The 25,591-nt window shown below is 46.3% G+C and overlaps 1 protein-coding gene across 2 annotated transcripts in view; it reads right to left on the bottom strand.

Moving 5' to 3' along the window:
* Window positions 1-25,591, bottom strand: part of LAMP2 (lysosomal associated membrane protein 2) — a 58,235-nt gene that overhangs the window by 20,440 nt on the left and 12,204 nt on the right. For both annotated transcript variants that reach the window (XM_055120377.1, XM_055120378.1), the window contains exons 2-8: window positions 21,109-21,224; window positions 19,557-19,782; window positions 9,258-9,419; window positions 7,724-7,917; window positions 6,265-6,387; window positions 4,196-4,259; window positions 3,612-3,776 (exon numbers count right to left, since the gene is read on the bottom strand). In XM_055120377.1, the coding sequence (XP_054976352.1) occupies window positions 3,612-3,776; window positions 4,196-4,259; window positions 6,265-6,387; window positions 7,724-7,917; window positions 9,258-9,419; window positions 19,557-19,782; window positions 21,109-21,224 (1,050 nt within the window). The remainder of the gene's footprint in view (window positions 1-3,611; window positions 3,777-4,195; window positions 4,260-6,264; window positions 6,388-7,723; window positions 7,918-9,257; window positions 9,420-19,556; window positions 19,783-21,108; window positions 21,225-25,591) is intronic.

Genomic DNA, 25,591 nt, shown 5'->3' with positions numbered 1-25,591 from the left:
CTAAAATCTGTTGATGATTTTTTTTATTGCTGTGGGGCATTTCTGTAATTTCCAAAGTCCCCATAACCACCCAGCTTAAGATACATATACTAAATATACCTTATGTTGAATATACCTAAATATACCTTAAATGGAACAGTATTGCATGTTGGAACTTGTACTTGCTTTATTGTTTTTAACAGAGATCACATGTGGATTAATGTTACAGGGTTTGATATCCAGCATAATTCTTTCTTCTGCCAATTAGGTAAGCAATCACTATAACGATAATCAAGCCTGAAAGACCAGCACCAACTATAACTGGTATAAGAATGGTGTCATCATCCAGCGAACACTCTTGGGCTGTAGGTGAGAAAAAGTGTGTAACAAATAATGAGTATAATCAAAGGAGAATGTTGAAAAGTAAAAAGATGTTGATTCAAAGGTCAGAAATGTTTTAAGATCAACTGTAAGTAACTGATGTATTTTAACAGATGCATTTTAAGAATAAAGCTACAGAAAATTATGGACTATTCTAGAAATTAAAAAGCCTAAATAGTTCTTTCATTCGTATTCATGCATGTGTGTTGATACAGCCATCTACAAATGAACATATATACATATAGGTCTCCCTTACTAGCCAACAGTAGAACACTTCTATTTGTTCTGATCTGGTAAGATTTTTTGGGGGGAGATGATGGGGTTTGTCTGGGAATGCTCAAGAAATTGTTTCATGTCAAGGACTGGTTAATAGTCCAGACCCAAAGAATCTGTATCAATTGGGAATGGTTTACTTTTCTCACCCTTACTTCCAGACAGTAAGGGTGAGAAAATACTGTATTATCTGTTTACCATATTTCACCACACAATCACTGCCGCTATGTAACTGGTGCAACCTGTTTTTAAATAATACTGGCACCACTTTGGCTAAGTTTGCTTAATAGTCATAATTCATCTTTTTTGGCCCACCCCCCACGAATTGTTATAAAACCTGCGACAATTCTGTGGTGGAATGCAGTACATTCTAAGTCCTTCCCCAAATAGGAAGGTAAAACTTAATCAGAAATGGAAACCTCTCTCATCTAGCCCATTTCTATATAGCCTCTCAGTTGTGGGAGAGTAAACGCCTCTTGGGAAATCAGCAACAGCCAAATTTGGCTCTGGAATCCTTCAGAGCAAGAGGGTAGGAAAACAAGAGTTCAAATCTGGCTGAAGAGATAAAAATGGCTTTTTATTTTAACTTTTTGAATGGTTAGAAAATTTTTTGAAAGACTTTCAGTTGATGACATGTGAGGTTTATTTCAAAGTCATAGCTCAGTCTCCATAAAGGAAGTTCCATGCTTGCTGAGACACACACATGCTTACTCTGCCTATTAGCCACTGTGTGCTAATACAGCCGGTTTGGATTGGTAGGGCAGAGCGTAGGGCCTCCAAACCCAGAGCTGATTGGCTGGGTCTTCATATAAAGTGTGCAGAGCCTAGACTTAAGTATATCCGGGTTCAGAAGGCTGCAAAATATACTGAGAACTCATTAATTTGAGTGTGTTTATGATACTACAAAGGGTCAATTTGGTCAGACCCAGCAGCACACTGGAATTTGTTTTTATCTATTTCTAGAGCAGCCTGTTCCAGTAAAATCCAATCAGCACTCATTGACCTTACTACAAGTCTATTTCCTTCTCCGATACACTCCAGAATTACCAGTACGCTGTATTTATAGGTAGCCACAGTCAAGAATCAAGTTCTACAAATAGAGTGTGCATTCACTATCAGTATTAAATGCTGTGGGCTCCTTGGAACGACATTTTTAATCTTACAGACATAAAAAAAAACCCACTTTCCAATGACAGCAGGAACACAGATGACTAGATAAATGGGTCTGCGCTGATATTAGCACTGCAAAGGATTTTACATTCTAAGCACAAAGCTGGAGAAAACGAGAATAATGTAGGGGGTGGTACATAGAGACTCTAAAAATAAAGCTAGTTTAAAGGATTCAAATAATTGAAGTATAAAAGCAAGACTCACAAAAGGGAAAAATGAATTTCTGGAAAATATTTTTAAAGCGTGATTAATCTCTCTGGTCACAAGAATGGCAGGGTGGGGACAGGGAGAAGGCTCAATGGGCTGAGACACGCTTTGCATGCAGGTGCCCTGACTTGATCAGCTGTGCCACCCAGTCCCCTGAGCATCCCCGGGTGAGGCCCCCCAAAACAAACAAAAACAAAAAACATTATAATGGTAGGGTGAAGAGCCTATTTTATTTTTGGATGAACAAGCCACGCTAGGTATTCCATCCTACAGCGATGGCAGTTTGATGTCTCGCAGCTAATTTACATTTAAAACAGAGCTTCCAGGAGCTGGAGTGACAGCAAAGGAGAGCAGACACTTGCCTTCCACAAGACCAACCCGGGTTCGATCCCCTGGATTTGATGCCTGGTATCCCATACCCCACTGAGCACCGCCAGGCATAAATCCTGGGGGCAGAGCCAGGAGTAAGCCCTGAGCATCTCCAGGTGTGACACAAAGACCAAAAAAATAAATAACTAAACTCAGCTTCCAAGTCCTTCTAAATCAAAGCAGTGTTTAAAAAGGATGCAGAAGGCTGGAGAAACAGCACAGTAGTTCAGGCACTTGCCATGCACGTCACCAACCTGGCTGAAGCCCTGGCACCTCATTAAGTTCCCTCTAGCACCAACAGGTGTGGTACCAAAACAAAAACAAAAAAGGGAGAGAGCTGACTGGACTGCTCTCTGTTCAGGAGCTGTGATCGGGAAATCCCTAGTTCGAAAAAAATCTTTACAAAGACAATGCAGGGACTTCTTTTTCCTTGACAATTCAAGCACTTTTTTCCTTCGCACACATTTTAGTTTTGTGATGTTAAATGCGTCTTTCATATTCATAGACACAGAGCCCATTCCTGAAACTTTCATTAAAAATCTAAAAGACAACATCATGAAGCCTGTGCAGTGCTTCCAAACATCCTCATCTAGCGGGCTCTCAGAACACTCGAGATCACACTGATTGGCCAAATCGGTTTGATATTTAAGGCCTTGCCGCTGCCATCATTTGTTAACAAACCTAGTTGAGGTCAAAATCTTTACCTTCAAGATGAAGATGTTTCCGGGGAGAATGCAAGTTGGGGGGGGAGCCCCAAGAAAACCGATGCTGGGTCAGAGAGACAGGGTAAGGCACTTGCCGTGCACACTGTCAACCTTAGTTTTAGTCCCCAGCACCACAGATGCCCCTGCCCAAAGCACCACCAGGAGTGAGCTCTGTGTACCACAGGGGTGTGACCTTCACCCCCAAAAGAAAAACAGAAAACAGATGCAAGATGGTCAAATCTACTGCTCCCAGGTGCTGTCCTCCCCAGAAACATCTTGACTTATGATCCAGCCCACTCAAAACAGCTTCAAATTCGGACCTTTGAGAATGTGGCTTTTATGCAGCCCCACACAGAATTTCCCCACTTGCAAAATGCTGAGCCAAATCCATAGGCACACAACTTGCTCCAGGTCAGGAGAAGAATTCCTATTTCTCTATTTCAACACTTCAATGTCCATGACTCAAAGGGGAGGGTACCCAGTCACCAAGAGAACATGAAATCGTAAGACAACTTGTTGAATCCTTACCTGTAGAATACTTTCCTTCCATCACATTGAAAGGCTGAACCCTCAGACCAAAGGTATTTATCTGAAATGTTCCAGATACGAGAACAGCCTGCTCTTGGTTGCACATATAGGAACTCCCCAAGGGCGCATCCCAGTAGCTAAGATTGTTATTCGCCATGCTAAAAACTGCAACAAGAAACGAAAACCTGTTAGTTGGCTTCTTAGAGCAACATCAAAGGCATGACAGTGCTCAGGGGTTCTCAAAGGGAACTATGGGAAACTGGGGTCCAGGCGCCATCCACGGAGGGCAAGTGGCTCCCTACCTTTCCACAGATGTTCTACAACCGAACAATCCGTCGTGGTCCTAACCATTACCACCATACTTCAAATACACAGGAGAGCCCTGAACACATTTTTCCAAAAACAAATTCCAAGACTGTTACTGATTTTTCAAAGCTGTGTGGTCAGAGGCAATTTTCACACAGACTCTTCTATAGCACTGAAGAAAGTGCTATTTAGTAATTATGGTTTCTCTTCCTTGTGCGCAGCCCAGACTCTCCACCATCACCCCACCCCCGCCCCCACCCTGCTGGCGCTTTGCTTACCAGAGCCATTAGCCAGATTCATGCTGATATTCACTTCCTTCAGATAGAATCGGTTTTTGTTTTTCTGTTTTTGAGAGAGAGCCTCCAGTTAATCAACATATTACAAGTGTCAGCGGGTAAGGGTACAGTTAATATCTTAATATCGACAGAAGACAAACAATCTAATCCTGTCACCCAGGAGATAAAATCAAGGGATTAGGCCCTGGTCCTAGGATCCACAGTCGTGAGGTGAACAGAAAAGGTCTTTCTTTCCCTCTGCACTCCTTTTTGGATTCGCAGACCCCCAAATAACACATTCCCTTCCTGTTTGGAGAGGATTGTGGGAGGGTTCAATCACACCCTGAAGTGCTGGGAGGGGGTTTGGGGACCACGTGGGGTGCCAAGGACCGAAATAGGGTGGGCCTCACGGAAGAGAAACCCCGTAATTCCTGTGTATCTCTGAGCCTCCCTTTCCCTCCCTCTATCCCTCTATTCCTCCTGTCACCACTCATGGATCCTGACCAATTGTTGGAAACTGAACCTCACACCCTGCTTTTTAGACTCTAGACTTCCTTTCACTGCTCCTGTCTTTCTGAAACCCTCATCCATCGGGTCATTTATATCAGCGTTTCTCAACCAGGAATTAAAGGGAGCCAGAATGCTCCAAGGTGGCCACAGGTGAAAAAAAAAAACCACATAAATGGGGAAACCCTAGCATGAGACTAGAAGGTCAACTGACGGGATGGGGTGAGGAGGAAGTCATGAGAACTTAACAAGCTTAGGGCCAGAGCAATTATATAGTGGGCAGGATGTTTGCCTTGCATGTGGCCGACCAGGTTCGATCCCCAGCATCCCACAAGGTCTTCTGAGGATCACCAGGAGTAATTCCTGAGCACAGAGCACCGTGCTCGACACACTATACTATCATGGCCCCTGATTTGGATTCTTCCAGCACTTAGTATGTGCAGGGTCATGTACCTAGAAGCCCCAGAGAGCTGGCTAAATGAATTCAACTTGGGGCTGAAGTGATAGGGCAGCGAGGAAGGCACTTGTCACACATACACATATACTCAGTTGACCCATCTTTGGAACCCCATAGGGAAACCCCCGCCAGCCCTTCCTGGAATGATTTCTGAGCACATAGCTAGAAATAAGCCCTGAGGCACAGCTGGGTGAGACCTAAAGGACCCCCTTCTCAAAAAAAAAGGTAAAAAAATGAACCAGACTTGTCTTCTGGCCTCACTTGACTACTAGCAGCCAGCCAGGGAAATTAAGATATTAAGTTAATTCCCCTCAATACCCATAGTACAGAGGAGCTATGAAAACTGAAAGGAGGAAAATTATTTCCAGCTAGGAAAGGAACAAAACAATCCACAAGCATAGAAATGCGCCATTTGAAAAAAAAAGAAATGGGCCATTTGTTTATTGGGGGGAGTTTACAACTGGCAGTGCTCGGAGGTTACACCTGGCTCTTTGCTCAGGGATGAGTGCATGATCAGCCGTGACGGGTCTTGGGGGAACCATATGTGATACCTGGGATCAAACCAGAATTGGCTGCATACAAAGCATGCACCTTAACCCCTGAACTATGTCTGAAGTCCTTGAGTGCTATTTGTAACACTTCACTCCAGGGCTGGGGAGATGGCTCAAAGGGCTGGAGTACATGCTTTGCACAAAACAGGCCGGAGATCAATCCTCAGCAGTGGCTGATCCCTCAGGCACTTCTTAAAGGGGGGGACACACCCCAACCAGCCAAGCCAGCATCAGGATGGGAGCAGACGGTGAGCACTACCAGGTGTGGCCCTGGAACAAATATTTTTTGAAACGCAGAATTGTTGAGCCACTTACAGAGATCAAGTTATTACACTTATCATTAAGTGGAGTTGCAAAATTAAATATCCGCACAGATATGCACAGACACATCTCCCAATACACACACAGGTATGTGGACACGTGAGGCATCAAGGTACTACGCTTACAATTCTGTCGTGCCGAGAAGCTATTTACACACAGACACATGCACCCCGATTTAGATTCTCAGCTAGGTTTCTAAAACAAAGCCTCTAACTTTAGAACAATGTGTTACTCACCACAGCAAAGACAAAGTCCAAAAATGTAATGCCGCTGCCGTTCAGTCTCAGTAGAGCGGTCTGAGGTTGGCAGCTCCCAGAGGTCTCCGTTACATTGGGGTTCACGTTAATAAGCACAGGACCCTTCAGGGGAAGGCGTGGAGAGGAACAGATTAGTCGAAAACTGGAGCAAAACTCAAGTTGCTAGGACAACTGATGGCAGCAGAGGATGGAAGCTAGTGTTCATCTGTTGTCTGAGCACTAGGGTTTATGGGCTCTTACTCCCAAAAGAAAGGCTCTGAACTGTGACTCAGGCAACCGGAATAGAGAAAGCAAATCGAGAAGGGAAAGCTTCCTCCGTTATGATTCAGATGAAAACGCAATTGCGGGGGAGTGTTTGAATCACACCTAGTTGTGCTCAGAGCTTATTCCTGACTTTGCCTTCAGGGATCACTCTCGGGACTGTCCTCAAAGATCACTTCAGCAGAGACGGGGTGCTGGGGATCAAAACCCGGCAGGCTGGGACAGAGACACACACACACACACACACACAAGCTTAGTGCTTATCTACTGGATTATCTCTCTGAAACAGACACAGACACACACACACACACAAGCCCAGTGCCTTATCTACTGCACTACATCTCTCTCAGACCCACACACACAGACACACAGACAGACAGACACACACACACTTCAAAAAAAAAATAAAGCCCAAGAGCCATCTGCCTGGCCTGTTGAAATCACAAGACTGTGGCAGAGATTTGCCGGCTGGCGCACCCTCTGCAGTCTCCGTGGAGCGTTGCAACCAGAATGCCCTTGCGTTCCTCTGCTTACAAACAAGGAACAGCTGCAATGTTCCCAGGGCAGGAACAGTCAGAGTTGCAGATAAAAATATGAAGGCGTTCTATTTTAAACTGACGAAAATAAGGACCAGCTGTTTGAACTCTGGGCTACTGATGGCAAAGCAAATTGAAACCCCGAGGAGTCCTTTTTAAAAACATTTCTGAAATGACACTGCCGTGCCAGACTCCTAGCTTTGCAATATTCTCTCGTCTCGGGAGTGCAGCCTCATGTGCGTCTGCGTCTAAGTCTGTCTACTGCCAGCCCCGCCACCAACCGAAGGCAGCATTAAACTGCTCTTTCTTGCTGGCCAACGCAACACCACTTGGACGGTGGCATTCTGCAAAGGACTCAGAGCTCTGCAAGTCAATTATCAGTCTCCATTTACTAAAGGAAAGATTCCCGCACCCCAGGCCAGGGGGTACGGGCTGCAGCTGTGCCCAGTTTAGTTCCCTGGGCACCTCCAGGAATAAGCCCTGAGCACCACCGTGTGCGCCCCCAAGCCCCCCGCCACACACACCAGACGACAATTACAAAACTAAACGGGGACGATTCTTCGCGCTGCTACTCACTCTTGGGCAGCAGGCTGGCCCACCCTATTGGAAGAACAGAGAGAAAAGAACGGCTCCATCAATACCTTATCGAGAGTGACGTTCAGCTGCAACCCCATGGTAGCCATAAGGCAGGTGTCATTGCCATTGACCACCTTATAGTTTCCCACCTCGGGATTTTCCTTAGGGGTGGGGGTGGGGGTGGGGGTGGTAGGAGCAGGCGGGGTGGTGGAGACGATGGGCACCACTGTGGTAGCTTGATCTTTAGCGCACAGAAACTCTAGAACAAACACAAAGGGGAAATCAATGGCAATGGGTTTACTGTGGGGCAGGAAGATGGCTCAATAGGCTGAGCATGTGCGCTGTATGCCCGAGGCCTGGGCGCCATGCCCAGAGCTCCGTGATGCCCCCCTCAGCAATGCTGGGTTATGGCCCTCTCCCACAACCCCTGCAAAGAAAGCAGACTGATTTTTAATTTGCAAGGGCCAAGGCTAGCAAATTATTTCTCGTAATGGAAGACCAAAAGGATCCTTTGAGAAGGGACGGAGCATTGGCAGCCTTTTTGCACCTAAGTAGGGCTGCGGATTTCAAACTGCTGCTTCAGACACAGGCAATCTCTAGGTTAAAGCCCAAAAACAGCCCAACTACTGTCGCTACTCACTATGGCTACAGGTTGTTTAAGGAGGGACCATATTCAGCTTGATCCCCCGTACACTGAGCACTGCATGGTCCCCCAGCACCCTCAGGAGCAACTACCAGCACAGAGTAGGGCACCTCCGGGCATAGGGCCCCCAAACCAGGACACAATAAAAAAAGAGCAGTAAAAAAAAAAGTATTTTGACCTTACTCGGACTGGTCCCTTCCTTCTTTCCCACATATAATCAGAATATTGTTTACCAGAAATTCTTTGTTTCTTGTCCCATCTAGCAGTTTTCTCAAGTATGTATTTTTAAATTTATTTTTATTAAAAAACTGGTTCACAAAGTTACTGGCAGGTGAGTTTTAGACATGTAGTATTTCAACACCAGGCCCACTACCAGTGTCAACTTCCCTCCACCAGTGTTCCCATATTCCCTCCCCACGTCTAACCCGTCCCATCCCTGTCAACTTGACAGGCACGTTATAAAGTTCCAGTGGCTTATCAGAAATTATTAAAGGATTTAAATGCAAAGAAGCCTTTCGAGTGCTATGCAGAGCATAGGAATTTCAATCCCTTCTTCAGAAAGACTGGGGTTTTTCCAGAACTGGTGAATAAGAAATTATTTCATCTCCAAAAGTCATCTAACAGTTAACAAAATCCTTTAACACAATTCGAGATAAGAACACAGCAATCTCACTTCTAAGCTTTTCTCTCTCGGTTCCTTTTAAAAGCGAAGGAGATGAACAAAGGTGAGGTTTTATCAGCTGCCAACATTACAGGCTGAGTACTTGAGAACACCAACCAAAAACTTCAATCCCAAGTTCCCCAAGACCACCATTATGCATGAAATGCTATAGTTCAATTAGTACATGATGTTAAGCTTAAGCCTTCACCCATAAAGGATTTCAGGGAGCAAAGACAATCAGAAGCTACCAGAATAGATGCAAATCTGGAGCCAAGTATAGGAAATAAGTACTCACCTTCTGTGCTCACAGTGCCATTTGGGACAAAAGCTTGTACATGCACATCCCAAAAGGTTTGGGTCACATTTTCTTTTTCTATAACAATTAAACTGTTGCATCTAAAGATGTCAGTCACTGGAATCCCGGATGTCCTGGGGTTAAACTGAACAGTCAGCACTCCTAGAAAAAGCAGATTAACAACTGTTTCCGAGAAGGCAAGAGAAAGTGATGAATCCATTTGTAGAGTCTTCCTTCTGCTCTCTGCCTCCACCCCTTCCCACCCTGCCCTTTCCTGAAGGGACAACACAGCATGGCACACTGGGGACATGATACATCAACTGTTGAGGACGTCAAAGGAAAACAAAGGTCAGAGGCCAGGAAGGAAAGACAGGCTGCTGGAGATTAGACTTTGAAAGCATCTTCTCCAATCTCAAGTCAAGTTGGGTTCATTTTAATAGCAAGGAAGATGAACTCCTGTTTCTTCCTTCCTAGGAGCTAATCTCACCGCCATCAGAGTCATGGGTGCCAGGGGCCACTCCCAGAGAGGCTTAGCATGACTGGCCTGATGGTTTAGTGCTCGAGCAAGATGGCGCCCAGTGGACACCAGGGCCACACCTCGCATAATGCCGGGGTGGGGGAGAGCTGGGGGAGAGCGCCTGTGGTAATGGAGCACCAAACCAGAGCTTTGATTGTGCCAGATGCGGGCTCTGATCACCACTTGGACATTAGACATTGCCACGGGTTTTGTAAGCTGAAAACAAACATACGTATCACTCATTTTAAGGAAGACAGCAAAACTGGGGCAGAGAAAGGTGGAACAGACAGTGCTCAAGGATAGCATTTAAGAAGCACCTAACTTGAAGCAACTAACTTGAAGGCCAAGGATCTGGCTAAAGTATAAAAGGCAGGAGGGATTCAACAAAGATGGTGAGGGGTGGCAGGCAAACAGGTGCCAGGCCAGACTGAAACTCCTGTCTGAGGAAGAACCAGTAGAACTCTGCAACTAAGCAAGGGCCGTGGGTAATTATTCATCGACAAGTTTATAGTAAATCCTTAAGTCTGAGTTCTAGCTCCTTCTCCCAAGTAATAATAATTAAAAGTGAGCCCTCAGAATCTCCCCTTGCATGGTATTTTTTTTTCTTTTTGGGTCACACCCGGCGATGCTCAGGGGTTACTCCTGGCTCTGCTCTCAGGAATTACTCCTGGTGGTGCTGGGGGACCATATAGGATGCTGGGAATCGAGCCCGGGTCGGACACGTGCAAGGCAAACACCCTACCCGCTGTGCTATCGCTCCAGCTTGCGTAACATTTTATTTTTACTTACTTTCAGTTGCTGGGCTTCATCTGGCTGTGCTCAGTGATCACTTCTGGCAGTGCTCAGGGCACCCTATGTGGTGCAGGGGGTCAGCTCATGCAAGGTAACTTGGGTCAGCTCATGCAAGGTAAGCACCCTGCCCACTGTACTATCTCTCCAGCCCCCCAATTTTAAAACTATTACATTTGAGGGTCACAGAGATCATACTGAGTGTTCAGCTGCTTGCCTTGCATGCAGCCAACCCAGGTTCTGTTCCAGGCAACACATCTGGGACCCCACCCAGTGCACCACCATGAGGGATCCCTGAGAATTGCTGGGTTTGGCAAAACATTTTTTAAATTCCATTTCAGGAATTTTTCACAAACTTAAATAAAATCCAGTGGTAGAAGACTTGCCTTGCATGTGTAAGGCCCAGGGTTGTTTCTATTATTTTTACGGGCCTGTGGGAGTTATATCCAGATGTGCTCAGGGCTTACTCTTGACTCGGGGGACCATTAAGGGATGCTGGAGACTGAACCGAGGTCTGCCACTTACAAGGCAAGCGCCCTACCTGCTATACTCTGACCCCAGCCTGGGTTGTTTCACGGACAGCACTGATTAGGAAAAAAATCCAAATAGAATGTGAAAGGAACAAATTACAGCCATCCTACACAGAAGTTTTATTATAGGCCTATCATGAAACTTCCAAAGGCTATGATCACATTTATCCATTTAAAGGGCTTCATTTCTTTTGGAGAAGCAGCAAGGAAGAAAGCTAGTCCAGGCCCTTTTAATGCAGGCAGCACTTCTGTACCTCTCTGAAGGAACCATCTATTTGCTGTCTTGGCATCCCCCCTAATGGTCAAATGAGAACTAAACATTTTTCTCCCCAATTCTGTATTTTATTTATTTTGGCTTAGGGCCACTCGCAGTGCGGCAGAAGGCTTATTCCTAGCGCTGTGTTCAGGGGACTGTATGCAGGTGATCAAACCCAGGATGGCTGCATACAAGCCAAGTACCCTGCCCATTGTAGTATCTCTCTGGTCCGTCCTGACAAATGATGTTTCTCATTGACAAGTGTCAATGAATGGATGTACGAACTGGCGTTATAACAGTAACAGCAAGGAAAAACAAGTTGTAGGACACTGCAGAGACGCCTCAATGGGCTGGAGTGTAGGACCTGCAGGACCCAGTACTGCATGGTCCCCAAGCACCATCAAGACTGACCAAAAACAAAACCCATTTCTACAACCACTAAGTTCTAGACAACATTGGAACTCAACTATGACTCTATGTATGTATGTGTGTGTGCGCGCATGTGTGTAATATATGTGTATGTATTGTGTGTATGCATGTACCTATGTGCATATATATGATGTATATACATACACATATATGTATAGTTTAGTGGAGTAATAGTTTTATTTACAGAAATTCACTGAGAGACAGAGAAAGACACAGAGGCGTGTTCAACGTAGAACACAGGCTTCTCCAGAGGGGAAAAAGCCTACAATTTTTAAAAAGTGCAACATTAATGAATATGTACCTATTAATCAAATATAAACAAGAACGACAGAAAATCTATACCCCAAATTCCTAACAGTGGCTGCCTCTCAGGAGGCTGGGAAAAAGATGACAGATAGATGGGCTGGAGTGATATCACAAGCAGGTACGGTGTTTGCCTTGCATGCGGCCGACCCGGGTTCGATTCCCAGCATCCCATATGGTCCCCCCCAAGCACCGCGAGGAGTGATTTCTGAGTGCATAAGCCAGGAGTAAACCCTGTGCAACGCCGGATGTGACCCAAAAAGCAAAAAATAAAATTAAAAAAAAGATACCAGATAGAACAGCATGTAAGGCACTTGCCTTGCACACATCTGACCAGGCTCAAATCTTGGCACCCTCATACAGTCCCCCGAGCATGGCAAGAGCGATCTGAGTGCAGAGCCAGGTGTAAGCCCTGAGTACAGCTGGCTGTGACCCAAAACCAAAATAAAACAAAGAAAAGGCTTGGGGGAGAAATTATAAAGGAACCTCCAAAAGTATCATCAACAATATGTCAGTTTTAATTCCTGGGTCCCTCTCATGTCTACAGGAGGTATGCATCTGTCAAACTTCTGCTTTTCTCCTGCTAATCGCTAATCTGTCTTTGACAATGGGGGGACAGGGGTAGTCTGAGGAAATTTAGAAGGCTAGATGAGATACTGGAGACTGTACAGTGGGTAGGGCACTTTCCTTGCACACGGCCTACCTGGGCTCAATCCCCGGCACCTCTTATGGTCCCTAGAGTCCCACAAAGAGTGATCCTTGAGCACAGAGTAAGCTCTGAGCACCGATGGGTGTGTCCCCCCCAAACAAAACAAAAAAGAAGGGGCCGAAGTGATAGTGTGATGGGTAAGGCATGTGCCTTGAACATGGCCAGCCTGGATTTGATCCTCAGCACCCCATACGGCCCTCTGTGCTTGCCAGGAGTGATGTGAGTTTAAAGACAGGAGTAAGCCCTAAGTACCGTCGTGTGGCCCCAAAACCAAATAAAAGAAAACTAGAGGGAGAATTATTTTTCCTCCCCAACAGTTGCAAGTGTGAGGCTATTTTATTAGTCTTTGCACTTTTCTAAGTGTTTCCCTTTATCTAAATTATTTTAGTTTTATAGGCCACACCCAACAGTGTTTGTGGGGAGCTGGGATGACTCCGGGCCATGCATCTCCATGCACCTGGGTTTGCTCAGGTCACATGCAGCAGTGCTGGGGCTAAAGTCAGGGCCTCACATGTGCTAGGCATGAGTTTTCTCAGCTCCCCAGCCTATTTTCTTGTGAGGTTTTTTTGCTTCTTTTTCCTGTTTTCATCAAGGAAAAAATGTTTTAAATAGCAACTTTAAAGTTACTTCATTAGAGGCCTGGAAAAAAAAAAGAAAAAAACAATAATTTCAAAAATAATCTATGGTCAATTTTAAGGAGCCTCTTTTTAGTTTTGGGGCCACACCTGAGGATGTTCAGGGGTTACAATTGGCTCTGCACTCAAGAGTCACTCTGGCAATTCTCGAGAATGCTGTGGACTGAACCCGGGTCGGCTGTGTAAAAAGCCTTACCCACTAACTGTCCTATAGCTCTGGCTCTCTAGGGAGGCATATTTTTATTTTGCTTTTTGGGTCACACCCGGAGATGCACAGGGGTTACTCCTGGCTCATGCACTCAGGAATTACTACTGGCAGTGCTCAGGGGACCATATGGGATGCTGGGAATCGAACCCGGGTCAGCTGTGCAAGGCAAATGCTCTACCCACTGTGTTATCGCTCTAGCTCCAACTCCTACACTGAAGGGCCGGGAAAAGGTGGCTCAGAGGTAGGGCCTTATCTACATGAGCCACCCGCTGCCCCACAACAATGTGATTCATCCCTGGTGCCACACCCCACCACAGCAACTCCTCACCACAGTGCACAGCCCTGGGTCACCTCAGCAATGACAGCAATCCACTACAACAGCAGCAGCAGCAACCAAAGGGAAGAGCAAGAGAGAATAAGTAAACAAACAAACAAATAAATAAATAACAAATAAAGCCAGATAGGACAGCAGGGAAAACGCTTGTCTTGCCATGGATGACCCAAGACCTGCCAGGACTTAACCCTCAGCACAGAACTGGGAATAAGCATTGAGCACAGCTGGCTGTGGCCCAGAAACACAGAAAAAGGGGTATGGAGGCTAGGGGATATGTTCAAGTATTAAGAGCGCACCTGTTTCCCTACTCAGATATGTTGGATTAAGTCAACCCCATCTCATCGGCCGAGGAGATGGTTCTCATGGCAGGAGTGTATGTGGGAGAGCCAGGTCTGATCCCCAGCACCACTGGGAGCAAGCCCTGAGTGTTGGAGCCATCAGGTGGCCCCCCAAACAAAAAATAAGTAAACCTCACCTCCTTTGACTGCACACCCTTTGGTCCATGCACCCATGACATCCTCCCTTGATGTCTCTTAAGCTGGCATCTCTGCCTGCAACCTCACTTCCAAAGTGATGGTGGAAGACTCATCACTAATCAGCAGGGAGATGCAGATCAAAACAACGAGATACCATCTCACACCACAGAGACTGGCCCACATCCGAAAGAACAAAAGCAATCAGTATGTGGGGAAAAAGGGACTCTCCTTCACTGCTGGTGGGAATGCCGACTGGTTCAGCCCTTTTGGAAAACAGTATGGATGCTTCTCAAAACATTTGAAATTGAGCTCCCAATTGACCCAGCAATACCACTTCTGGGAATATATCCCGGAGATGCAAAAAAGTATAGTAGAAATGACATCTGCACTTATATGTTCATTGCAGCACTGTTTACAATAGCCAGAATCTGGAAAAAACAGGAGTGCCTGAGAACAGATGACTGGCTAAAGAAATGTTGGTACATCTACACAATGGAATACTATGCAGCTGTTAAAAAGATGAAGTCATGAAATTTGCATATAGCTGGATCAACATAGAAAGTATGGTGTTAAGTGAAATGAGTCAGAAAGAGAGGGGCAGACATAGAAAGATTGTACTCATTTGTGGAATATAAAGTAACAGAAGGGGAGACCAACACTCTAACAGTAGAGATGTACCAGGAGGATTACTACACAGCTTAGAAGCTGGCCTTGCATGCTGGGGGAAAAGGCAGCTCAGATAGAGAAGGGACCACCAAGTAAAGGGTGCTAGGAGGGCCTGTTCGGGATGGGAGATGCAGGCTGAAAGCAGACTATAGACCGAACATGATGGCCACTTAATACCTCTACTGCAAACCACAACACCCAAAAGGAGAGAGAGCAAAAGGTGCCACAAAGGTGGGTTAGGTGTGGTGGGAGGGATGCTGGGACCATTGGTGGTGGAAAATGGGCATTGGTGGAGGAATGGGCACTCAACCACTGTATAACTGAAATGTAAGCATGAAAGTTTGTAAGTTTGTAACTGTACCTCACAGTGATTCACTAATAAAACAAAAAAAATAAAAAAAACTAAAAGTCTGAGGTCAGGGACTAGAGAGATAGCACAATGGGTAAGGCGTTTGCCTAGCACACATCAAGCCCAGGTTCGAATCCAGCATCCCATATGGTCCCTCGAACACAGCCAGGAGTAATTTCTGAGTGCATGAACCCTGTGCATCACCAAGTGCGACCAAAAAAATGAAAAACAGACTGAAGTCAGTGCAACAATTGGAGAGATGGTATAGCCTGCCTTGCACGCAGCTCACCCGGGTTCAATCTCTGGCATCATATATGAACTCCCGAAACACAAGCCTACATGAACCCTGAGACAGAGTCAGGAGTAAGCCCTCAGCCCTACTGGTCTGTGGCCCCCTCAAAAAAGACTGTGTTGGGGCTGGAGCGATAGCACAGTGGGTAGGGTGTTTGCCTTGCACGCAGCCAACCTGGGTTAGATTCCCAGCATCCCATATGGTCCTCTGAGCACCCCCAGGAGTGATTCCTGAGTGTCAAGCCAGAAGTAACCCCTGAGCATCCCCAAGTGTGACCCAAAAAGCATAAAAAGACTGTTTTTGTTACATCAGTCTCTGGCTCAAAAACCTAAGACGGTTCCCCAGTGCCTACTCATCCAGCTAAATGTCTTTCCTCGGCTTGCAAAATCCCCCTATATAGAAGACCTATTGCACCCAGCCAACTTGTGTTTCCTTGGGCTATACAGAGCCTGTTTTTATTCAGGCAGCTCTCCAAGTCAGTGCTGTGGCCTCTGCTTCCCCCTGCTGGACAGAAATGCTCAAAATCCCCCTACTTCCTCACTTTTGGCTACAGCTCAATTCTAACTCTAGTCCCCCAAGCCAAGATTCCACACCCTGCCAACACCCAGTGACCTCTCCTTCCTTTCTGCTCCATCTCAGGCCCACTGGGGAGAACTGCTGTTCCAAACCACAGACATCCGCAGGCCGTCTCAGAACCTCCCACACTACCCCCAAACCAAATTACTAACAAAACAAATTCCCAGTCTCAACGGTTTCTACTGCCCCATATAACCTAGGACAGCAATTTAGCTTGCCTTCCCGCCCATTCCTACACTGTGCAAGCCCAGGACCTCACACATGCAAGGGAAATGCTCTACTGCGGAGATCTCTCTCGGTCCCCTTTTCAAACTAGCTTTCAAGCTCCTTGAAGATGAGGCCATGGGGCTGGAGCGACAGCACAGCGGGTAGGGCGTTTGCCTTGCTTGTGGCCAACCTGGGTTCGATTCGCAGCATCCCATATGGTCCCCCGAGCACCACCATGAGAATTCCTGAGTGCAAAGCCAGGAGTAACCCCTGTGCATCGCCAGGTGTGACCCAAAAAGCAAACTAAACAAAAAAAAGAAGTGAGGTCTTCATCTTATACCAGTTCTGAAAGACCAATGTAAGGCAAAGGTAGTGTGTGTGTGTGTGTGTGTGTGTGTGTGTCTGTCTGTCTGTCTGTCTCCAATAACAAACCTGCTTTGTTCTATTCTCAAACTAAGAGATTAAAAAGAGAACTTGCTGGGCTAGAGTGATAGCACAGCGGGTAGCTCACCCAGGTTCAAAACCAGTCATCATATATGGTTTCCGAAGAAGCACAGGCCCAAGTGAAACCTGAGGCAGAGTCAGGAGTAAGCTCTGAACCCTACTGGTTTATGGCCCCTTCAAAAAAGACTGTGTTGGGGCTGAAGCGATAGCACAGCGGGTAGGGTGTTTGCCTTGCACGCAGCTGACCCGAGTTCGATTCCCAGCATCTCATATGGTCCACCAAGCACAGTAAGGAGTGATTCCTGAGTGCAGAGCCAGGAGTGACCCCTGAGCACTGCCGGGTGTGACCCAAAAAGAAAAAGAAAAAAAAAGAGAACTTGCATTTAATTTCCAACTTCAGTCTGCGATACCTTCCAAGTTTCACATGAACTCCTTCACTTCTGGATCCTTAAGGTAGCTTTTGAGGGGGTGCAATGAGACAAGTACAAGGGGTCAGGAGTCTGCCTGGCATGCAGCTGACTCATATTTAATCCCCAACACCCCATTTGGTCTCCGGAGCACTGCCAGGAGCAATCCATGATCACAAGGCAGGAGTAATTCCGGAACACTGCCAGGAGTGGCCCCCAAATTTAAAAAATAACTTCTGAGAGGACAGAGAGATAACACAACAGGTAAGGTGCATGCAACTGACCCAGGGTCACTCCTCAACACCTCAAATGAGCTCCCAAGCACCACCAGGAATGATTCCTGAGCAGAAGCAAGAGTGATCCCTGAATCCTTCCACATCCTGGCCCCAAAACCAGAAAAGCCATTTATCCCCAGGTCACACCAGAATAAAATACTGTGAGGAATACCAAACTACCACAAATATCATGTTACCCCAATCTTAATGGGGAGGAAAAGGAAAATATAATCCTAACAAAATAGAAATCACATCTTATCTATAAATTTAAAATAGTTTAGTACATATTTTCGGTTCTGGAAAGCTGTGAGAATAACCTAAGAGTGCCAAGGTGCCAGAACAGGGGTGAGGGTTCTACGGTGCTTGCCCTGCACATGGTTGGCCCCTATTAGCTCCCTGGCACAGTATACAAACCCCCGAGTACTGCTGGGTGTGGCACAAAACTCGCCCAATAATTAAAAATGAAAGAATGGCCTAAGAGCAAGTTTGTTTTTTCCCCCTTTTTTTGGGGGGGGGTGCTTTGTTGGTCACACCCGGTAATGCACAGGGGTTTCTCCTGGCTCATGCACTCAGGAATTACTCCTGGCGGTGCTCGGGGGACCATATGGGATGCTGGGAATTGAACCCGGGTCAGCTGCGTGCAAGGCAAACGCCCTACCAGCTGTGCTATCGCTCCAGCCCCCAAGAGCAAGTTTCTTTTGACCTGACATTGTCTCCAAAGAGCAGCAAACATTGACTTCTGTCATTTTCCTATCAAGAATTTACTTTTCCATTAAAATACCATTTAAATAAAGAAAGATTTATAGGTGAAGCTTTTCTGCTAATCATAAATGCATGAACTCTGGGGCACAACAACTTTGCTTCAAACACCATTTTCTAGTTCTACAGCCTTCAGGAAAGCTACAGAATCATATCCAGTCTCACTTCCATTTTACCTATAAAACTAAGATAATATCCTTTTTTCCTGAGCTGCATTAAGGCCTGAGTGAACTGCTCCTGGTACACAACTGGTACAGTAAAAGCACCCATACAATGACAGAAAATTTTGTCACTGTGTCCAAAGATGATGCTGTCCCTGTGCATGGTTGGGGTAAAACTAGTCTAAAGTCATGAAACGTCCATTCTAGTTTAGAAGACAGACCTGCTGAGGAATGCTCTTTTGTTGTTTTTGTTCTTTGGGTCAATCCCAGCAGTGCTCAAGACTTAGTCGTGGCTCTGTTCTCAGGGATCATTGATTCTGGTATTCGAGAGACCCAGTATGATGCCAGGGACCAAACACTGGTTGGTCGTGTGCATAACAATTTCCCTAGTCTGCAGGAAAGCTTTTGAATTATAATTTTTCATCCATAAAAGGAAAACGCAATGGGGCTGGAGCGACATTACAGCAGGTAAGGCGTTTGCCTTGCATGCAGCAGACCCGGGTTCGATTCCCAGCATCCCATGTGGTCCCCCGAGCACCACCAGGAGTAATTCCTGAGTGCAAAGCTGGAGTCACCCTTGTGTGTAACTGCTGGGTGTGACCCAAATTTTTTTAAAAAAGAACATATCACAAATCCAATTATTTTCCTCTTTTCTTTTGGTTTTTGGGCCACACCCAGTAGTACTCGGGGCTTAACTCTTGGTTCTGTGCTCAAGGATCACTCCTGGTAGCGTTCAAGGGACCATATTTGGTGCTGCATGCAAAGCAAGCACCTGATCCAGTGTACTTTCTGTCTGGCCCCAATTCCTATTTTCTTACTGAAATCAACAGTTCAATTTAGCAAATCTGAGGGGGAGAGAGAAAGAGAAGAGACAGAGAAAGCCCCATAAAGCAAATGAAAAGAAAGAATACACTCTCAGATGGGGTGCAGGTGACTCTAAAATTGAGAGCACCCCAAAACCAAGTCTGCCCCATTACCTTTATCTTCAGCATCAGGAAATGTAGAGTTATCAGTTGTGTTGTACAAAAATGTGATGTTGTCAATGGAATAAGTTGAAGTCGACAGGTCCTTTGTAAAATTTACCATCCAGATGAAACCAGATCCATAGCGCACCTCAATTCTGGAATGGATCTGGTCATCTCCATCTCCACAAGCGCTTCCATTGCTGACTACAGACTGAAGGTCGGAAATGCTTACATTTCTCTAAAAACAAAAAAGATAGTTTAGAAGTCACAGGCACAAGGACAGGAATGACCACTAAGCAAGCGTCCAGGCACAAAGTGCCACGGGGAGTCTATCGTCATACCCTTGCTGCCCCCATCTGGCAAGCGCCATTAATTTTACCTTGTTCACTATGAAAACTAAAATGAGTCCAAAACTCATCAGACTTGGGGCGACAGATAGTACAGTGGATAGGGCACTTGCCTCACACAGGGCCAACTAAGGTACGATTTTCAGCATCCCACATGGGCCCCTGAGCCCACCATGGGTGAATCCCATGTGCAGACCCAGGAGTAAGTGTGGCCCAAACACTAAAAACAAAACCCAAACTACAAAAAAAAAAGAAAGGGGGAGGACTGGAGCGATAGCACAGTGTATAGGGTGTTCGCCTTGCACACGGCCAACCTGGGTTCAATTCCCAGCATCCCATATGGTCCCCTGAGCACCGCCAGGAGTAACAGTTCCTGAGTGCATGAGCCAGGAGTAACCCCTGTGCAACGCCGGGTGTGACCCAAAAAGCAAAAAAAAAAAAAACAAAAAACTAGTCAGATTGTTCAGCTATATACCGGATGAATTCATTTAAGTCGAAAAGGAAAAGGAAAACTGCCTTAAAAACTACTATTCTTGGGGCTAGAGCGATAGCACAGTGGGTAGGGCATTTGCCTTGCACGCGGCTGATCCGGGTTCCATTCCCAGCATCCCATATGGTCCTCTGAGCACCGCCAGGAGTAATTCCTGAATGCACAGCCAGGAGTAACCCCATGCATCTCCAGGTGTGACCCAAAAAGCTAAAAAAAAAAACTTCTATTCTTCAGCTAATTTATTGCTGTTTGGGGACCATACTGGCAGTATGCAGGGCATACTCCTGGCTTTGTGCTCAGAGATCACTACTGGCAGTGTTCAGGGGACCACATGCAGTGTCAGGGATTGAACCCAGGTCAGCCACATGCAAACTAAGCACCTTACCTGCTTTTACTAACTCTCTGGCTGGTCTTCTGCTGATTAAAAAAATCAGGGGGCCCGGGACAGTACATAGGGCGTATGCTTTGCACATGAACAACTGCAGTTCCTCTAAGACCCCCTGGGAGTGGTGCCTGAGTGCAGAGCCAGGAATGAGCCCTGATGTGCCCCCCCCCACAAAAAGGAAAAATCTCTGAAGACCTAATGAGAATATTCATTCCAACACATTACTTTCCAGAGTATATTTTATACCCCACAAAACTTGTGCTAACACGTAATAGTATACTTATAACGAATGTCAATGGTAAAAAAGAATTCAATCACTATTATAAAACAAAAAATACTTACAAGACTTTTGCTTGTGGTCTCATATGTCACTGTAAAATTCATCTGCCATTTTGCATAAAGACACGTGCCTTCCGAGTTAGTCTCATTAATTTCCAATGCGGAAGATGAGAAAGATCCTAGATTTATGAAAAAGAAAGATTTTTAAAAATTGTACAAAACATGCATGAAATAAAAGGAGGGGTGGAGGAATCGCACTGGAGGGAGGTAAGGCGCTTGCCTTGCTTTGGCAGACCCAAATTTAGATCCCTGGCACCACAGAGTCAGTCCTGTGAACACTGCCAGGAGTACAAAATGGAGTAATCTCAGAGCCCTGAGGGTATGGCCCTCCCAAGGAAGTAGGAAGAAAGCAAACTACCCAGTTCTGAAGTCCAGGCAGTTCTAAATTGAAGCAAAATGATTTTTAATGCAGTATGGTACCTTGGTGACTATTTTCCTTTGTAGTTTTAGAGGAATCCTACTGATGTTGCTACGCCCTTCCCCAAAGCTTACTCAATCTCCGATGCTTAGGACAGGTGGGTAACATTTGCCTTTTGCCTCTTAATACTCATTCCCACATTTATCTATGCCTTACGCTAGCTCTCTTTTGGCAATTGTTTGGGTTTGCATGATAGGACTTTTGGTTTGGGGAAGATGTTGGTTTATTTGGCTTTGGGATACACCCCGTGGTGCTTGGAAAAGGAACCTAGTCCTTCAGCATGCAAAGAGCTCCTCCTGTCTGGTGCTAGGGATCAAACCTGGGTCATGCACAGGCAAGGCGAATGTCTTAATCTCTGTACTATCTCTCTGGTTCCAGAATGTGTGTGTATGTGTGCTTTTTGTTTTTGTTTGGGGGCCACACCCAGCTACACTCAGGGATTACTCCTGGCTCTCCACCCCTGCAAGGCTCTTGGGATCAAGATAGGATGTGGTGCCAAGAGATCAAACCCAGATAGACCGAGTGCAATGTGCAATGCAAGTGTACTGCAAGGCACGTGAACGTATACATGTGTGTTGCGTGTGTTTCAGGAAAATGAGTAAGGAGTGATTTAGAACGGGTGTTAAAGTGTTAAATTCTTTCTCTCAAACCAGCTGGCCAAAGAGAGTCCAAAGGGTTGGAGCACATTGTGCAAAGCAGGTCCTGAGTTCAAACTCTGGATAATGAACTGGTCCTGGGGCAAAATCACTTTCTAGGTGCTCGCAACGTGGCTACCTTTCATTTCAGCAAAGAAGCCTTAAACAGAGGGAAAAATTAAAGGCATAGGCCTTTTTGGCTATACCTTGACTCAGATCTTCTCAGGTTTAATATAGGGACATGAGACATCATCAATTTACCCAGCAGAGGCTTCAGAAAGACTCCATTATTCTATCATACCACAAAGGGCAGTGCAATACAGCCAGGAGGGCCCCCTGAGCACAGAGCAGGAGCAGTCCAAAGGCCCTCCCTGACACCAACAAAAACACCCTACTCGATTATTTCAGTATGCACACCAGCAGTATAAATAATGGGCAACCCTCTAAGAGCTGTCCTCACTGTCCCACGCCCTTCCCCATAAACATGAACGGTTTCCTGTTAAGATACCAACAGGGTGTTTCATGCTACTGGAGCCCTGGAGCATCATCTTACAAGTAGGGACACGCTAGGGACAACAGAGAACTGAGTCCCGAGAGGAATCCCCAGGATGCACACCTCGTGTCTCGGCAACAGCTTGCAAATTATACACAAACCCCGGCATCCAGCTCCAGCCTCGACACGCTGGCGTATTACAGCCAAGCCTGAGGTGCTCAGAGACACGGCCAAGAGGCTTTGAAAAGACCTGACAATGCCCATCACAAACTGGCTCTTACTGATTTATTTCCTGATCATTCTATTTGCTCTTTCTTAAAGGTTTTTTTTTTTGGATCAGGTAATATAAAGCAAATTTGTAATGTGCCTCCAAGAGGGGGCAGTTTGGGGATGGGAAGATAACCGGGGACAAAGGTGGAGGGAAGGTCACACTGGCGGTGTAGGAACAGTGAATGCCTGAAACAACTGTATAATGAACAACTTAGTAAATCACGGTGTTTTAAATAAAATGAAAATGAAAAAAAGGCCTTGCCCTGCCTATGTTTGGGGGCTATTCTTTTCCTCTGTGCAAGATGAAACAGGTTGGTGCGGCCACTGGCCACGCTTCCCTGGAGGGGTGCTGAGAAGGCAAGCTTGGACTTTTCTGAAATCACTGGAAGGTTGTCTGGCATCTAATCTGCTTTTTTTTTCCCTTTCTGGTCACACCCGGGGATGCACAGGGTTTACTCTGGCTCTGCTCTCAGGAATTAATCCTGGCGGTGCTCAGGAGACCACATGGGATGCTGGGAATTGAACCTGGATCAAAGTTGGTCGGCCGCTTGCAAGGCAAAGGCGCTACCGCCCTACCCACTGTGCTATGGCTCCAGGCCCTGATCTGCTCTTTTGCTCTCTCCAGCCTGTTCCAACTCCCTAGATGCTTGAACTTAATTCTGCTTGTATGCAAAGCATTCAAAACCTGTAGACAGAACCAAGAAAAGCCTCTCCTGCATGAGTCAGTCCCATTCCACACATCCCAGGAAAACAGAAAGAGTCTAAAATGGAGATGGGGGTGAGGGGGTTTGCAGGGCATTGTAGAGAATGTGGCTCAGTAGATGAGTGATGGGCTTTGAATTTGAGAAATCCGGGTCAATCCCAGGTTTTTAAAAAAAGGCACTATGGGGGCCGGAGCAATAGTACAGAGGGTTTAGGCTTGCCTTGCATGCAGTCCACTCAGGTTTAACCCAAGTACTCCATAAGGTCCTCTAGGCTCCTCCAGGACTGATCTCTCTGCCCAAAGGCAGGAGTAAGCCTTGGACACTGCCAGGTGTGGCCCCAAGTCCAAGAAATAAAAACACTAGCACATTTACTTATGAAGGTGCAGGACAGGAAGTAGCTCGTTAACCACTTGGTTAAATTCACCAAATCCCACCAGTCAGGCTAACCTCAAAAGGACAACTGAGACCAGCCCAAAGGCTCTAGCACCTTCTCTGCAGTCCCTTCCACTGCTCCTGGGTCCTGGAGGACCATGTCTCTCCATGAAGGCATCTCCATCCCTAGCAGCTCGGAGCCTTTTCCTCAGTACCTTTAAACAGTTCCTAAACTCAACTCCCTTCTTTCTCTTTCTCCAAACTGTCTCCTTCTCAGCCTCTCTTGCTCCAGAACAAAATGCTGTCATAGGCAAACTCACCAGTTGGGTTGCAGTCCTAATGTTCCGCCCCCCTTCAAATTCTCTCTTTTTTTTTTTTTTTTTTTTTTTTTTTTGCTTTTTGGGTCACTCCCAGTGATGCACAGGGGTTACTCTACTCCTAGCTCTGCACTCAGGAATTACTCCTGGCGGTGCTCAGGGGACCATATGGATGCTGGGAATCGAACCCGGGCCAGCCACGTGCAAGGCAAACACCCTACCTGCTGTACTCTTCAAATTCTCTCTAAATCCACTTATGTTTTCTTTCTAGTCCCAACTCACCCCCAGCCAGCCATCCTAAATTACTACAGCAGCCACCCAGCTGCCTCTGGAAATGCTGCCAGGTTAATGGTCCTTAAATACCTCTTCCTCCCAGGATACCTTCAGCTACAAAAACTTTCATTGGCTCCAAATTCCCATATTAAATTTACATTCCTCAGCCTTTGACTTTCAAAGGCATCCTTAATCTTGTTCCACCCTAGTCCTTCAACCTCCCTTGCACCATTTTCCCAGGACACGCCCTTTCATCTGGTTCAACTAGTTTTACGGACCCAAATACCATCCTCCCTTCAAAGTCTACCCCAGGCTCTTCTATTGTTCACGAACATTCTCAAGCCACTTTTTCCAACTAAGCAAAAAGTTGACCTCCGGAACAGCCCTCCTGTAGCCATGAATCCTACTGGCCGGAGTGATAGCACAGCCTTACACTGGGCACTGGGCAACACTGATTCAATCCCTAGCACCCCACATGGTCCCCAGAGCCTACCAGGAGTGATTCCTGAGCACAGACCCCCGAGGCAAACCCTGAGCACCACAGGGTGTGGTTCCCAAACAAAATAGGAGTCAGAGTGATAAGACAGCAGGTAAGGCATTTGCCTCACACATGGCTGAGGGGAATTCCATCCTAGGCACCCCATTTGGAGTTCAATGGAATTCCACCCCAGGCCCCACCAGTGCAGAGCCAGGAATTAAGTCCTGAGCATCACCCGGTGTGCCCCCATCCCAAAGTAAAAGGACACCGAAACATCCAAGTACTCTTAAAGTTCCACCTAGCTCTCCCCACCCCCTTCCCAGTTCCGATTCCCCTCCCGCAGGGAGTGACCACTATCCTGGACTCTCCAGTCAGTTTGGTCTGTTTCCAACCTGGGCCCAATGAAATTTCTTGTTATGATTCTGTGTGACATCTTCTTTTGTGTGTGTGGCTTAAGTGGACTATTTTTAAGCCGCACCAAGTACTCCTGGATCCACAGGGGGTGGGTGTGTATGGGGTGGGGGAC

The sequence above is a fragment of the Sorex araneus genome, chromosome X (assembly GCF_027595985.1).
Source record: "Sorex araneus isolate mSorAra2 chromosome X, mSorAra2.pri, whole genome shotgun sequence".
Lineage (NCBI taxonomy): Eukaryota > Metazoa > Chordata > Mammalia > Eulipotyphla > Soricidae > Sorex > Sorex araneus.
The sequence above is the reverse complement of the archived record's forward strand: the minus strand, read 5'-3'. Positions and strand labels throughout refer to the sequence as shown.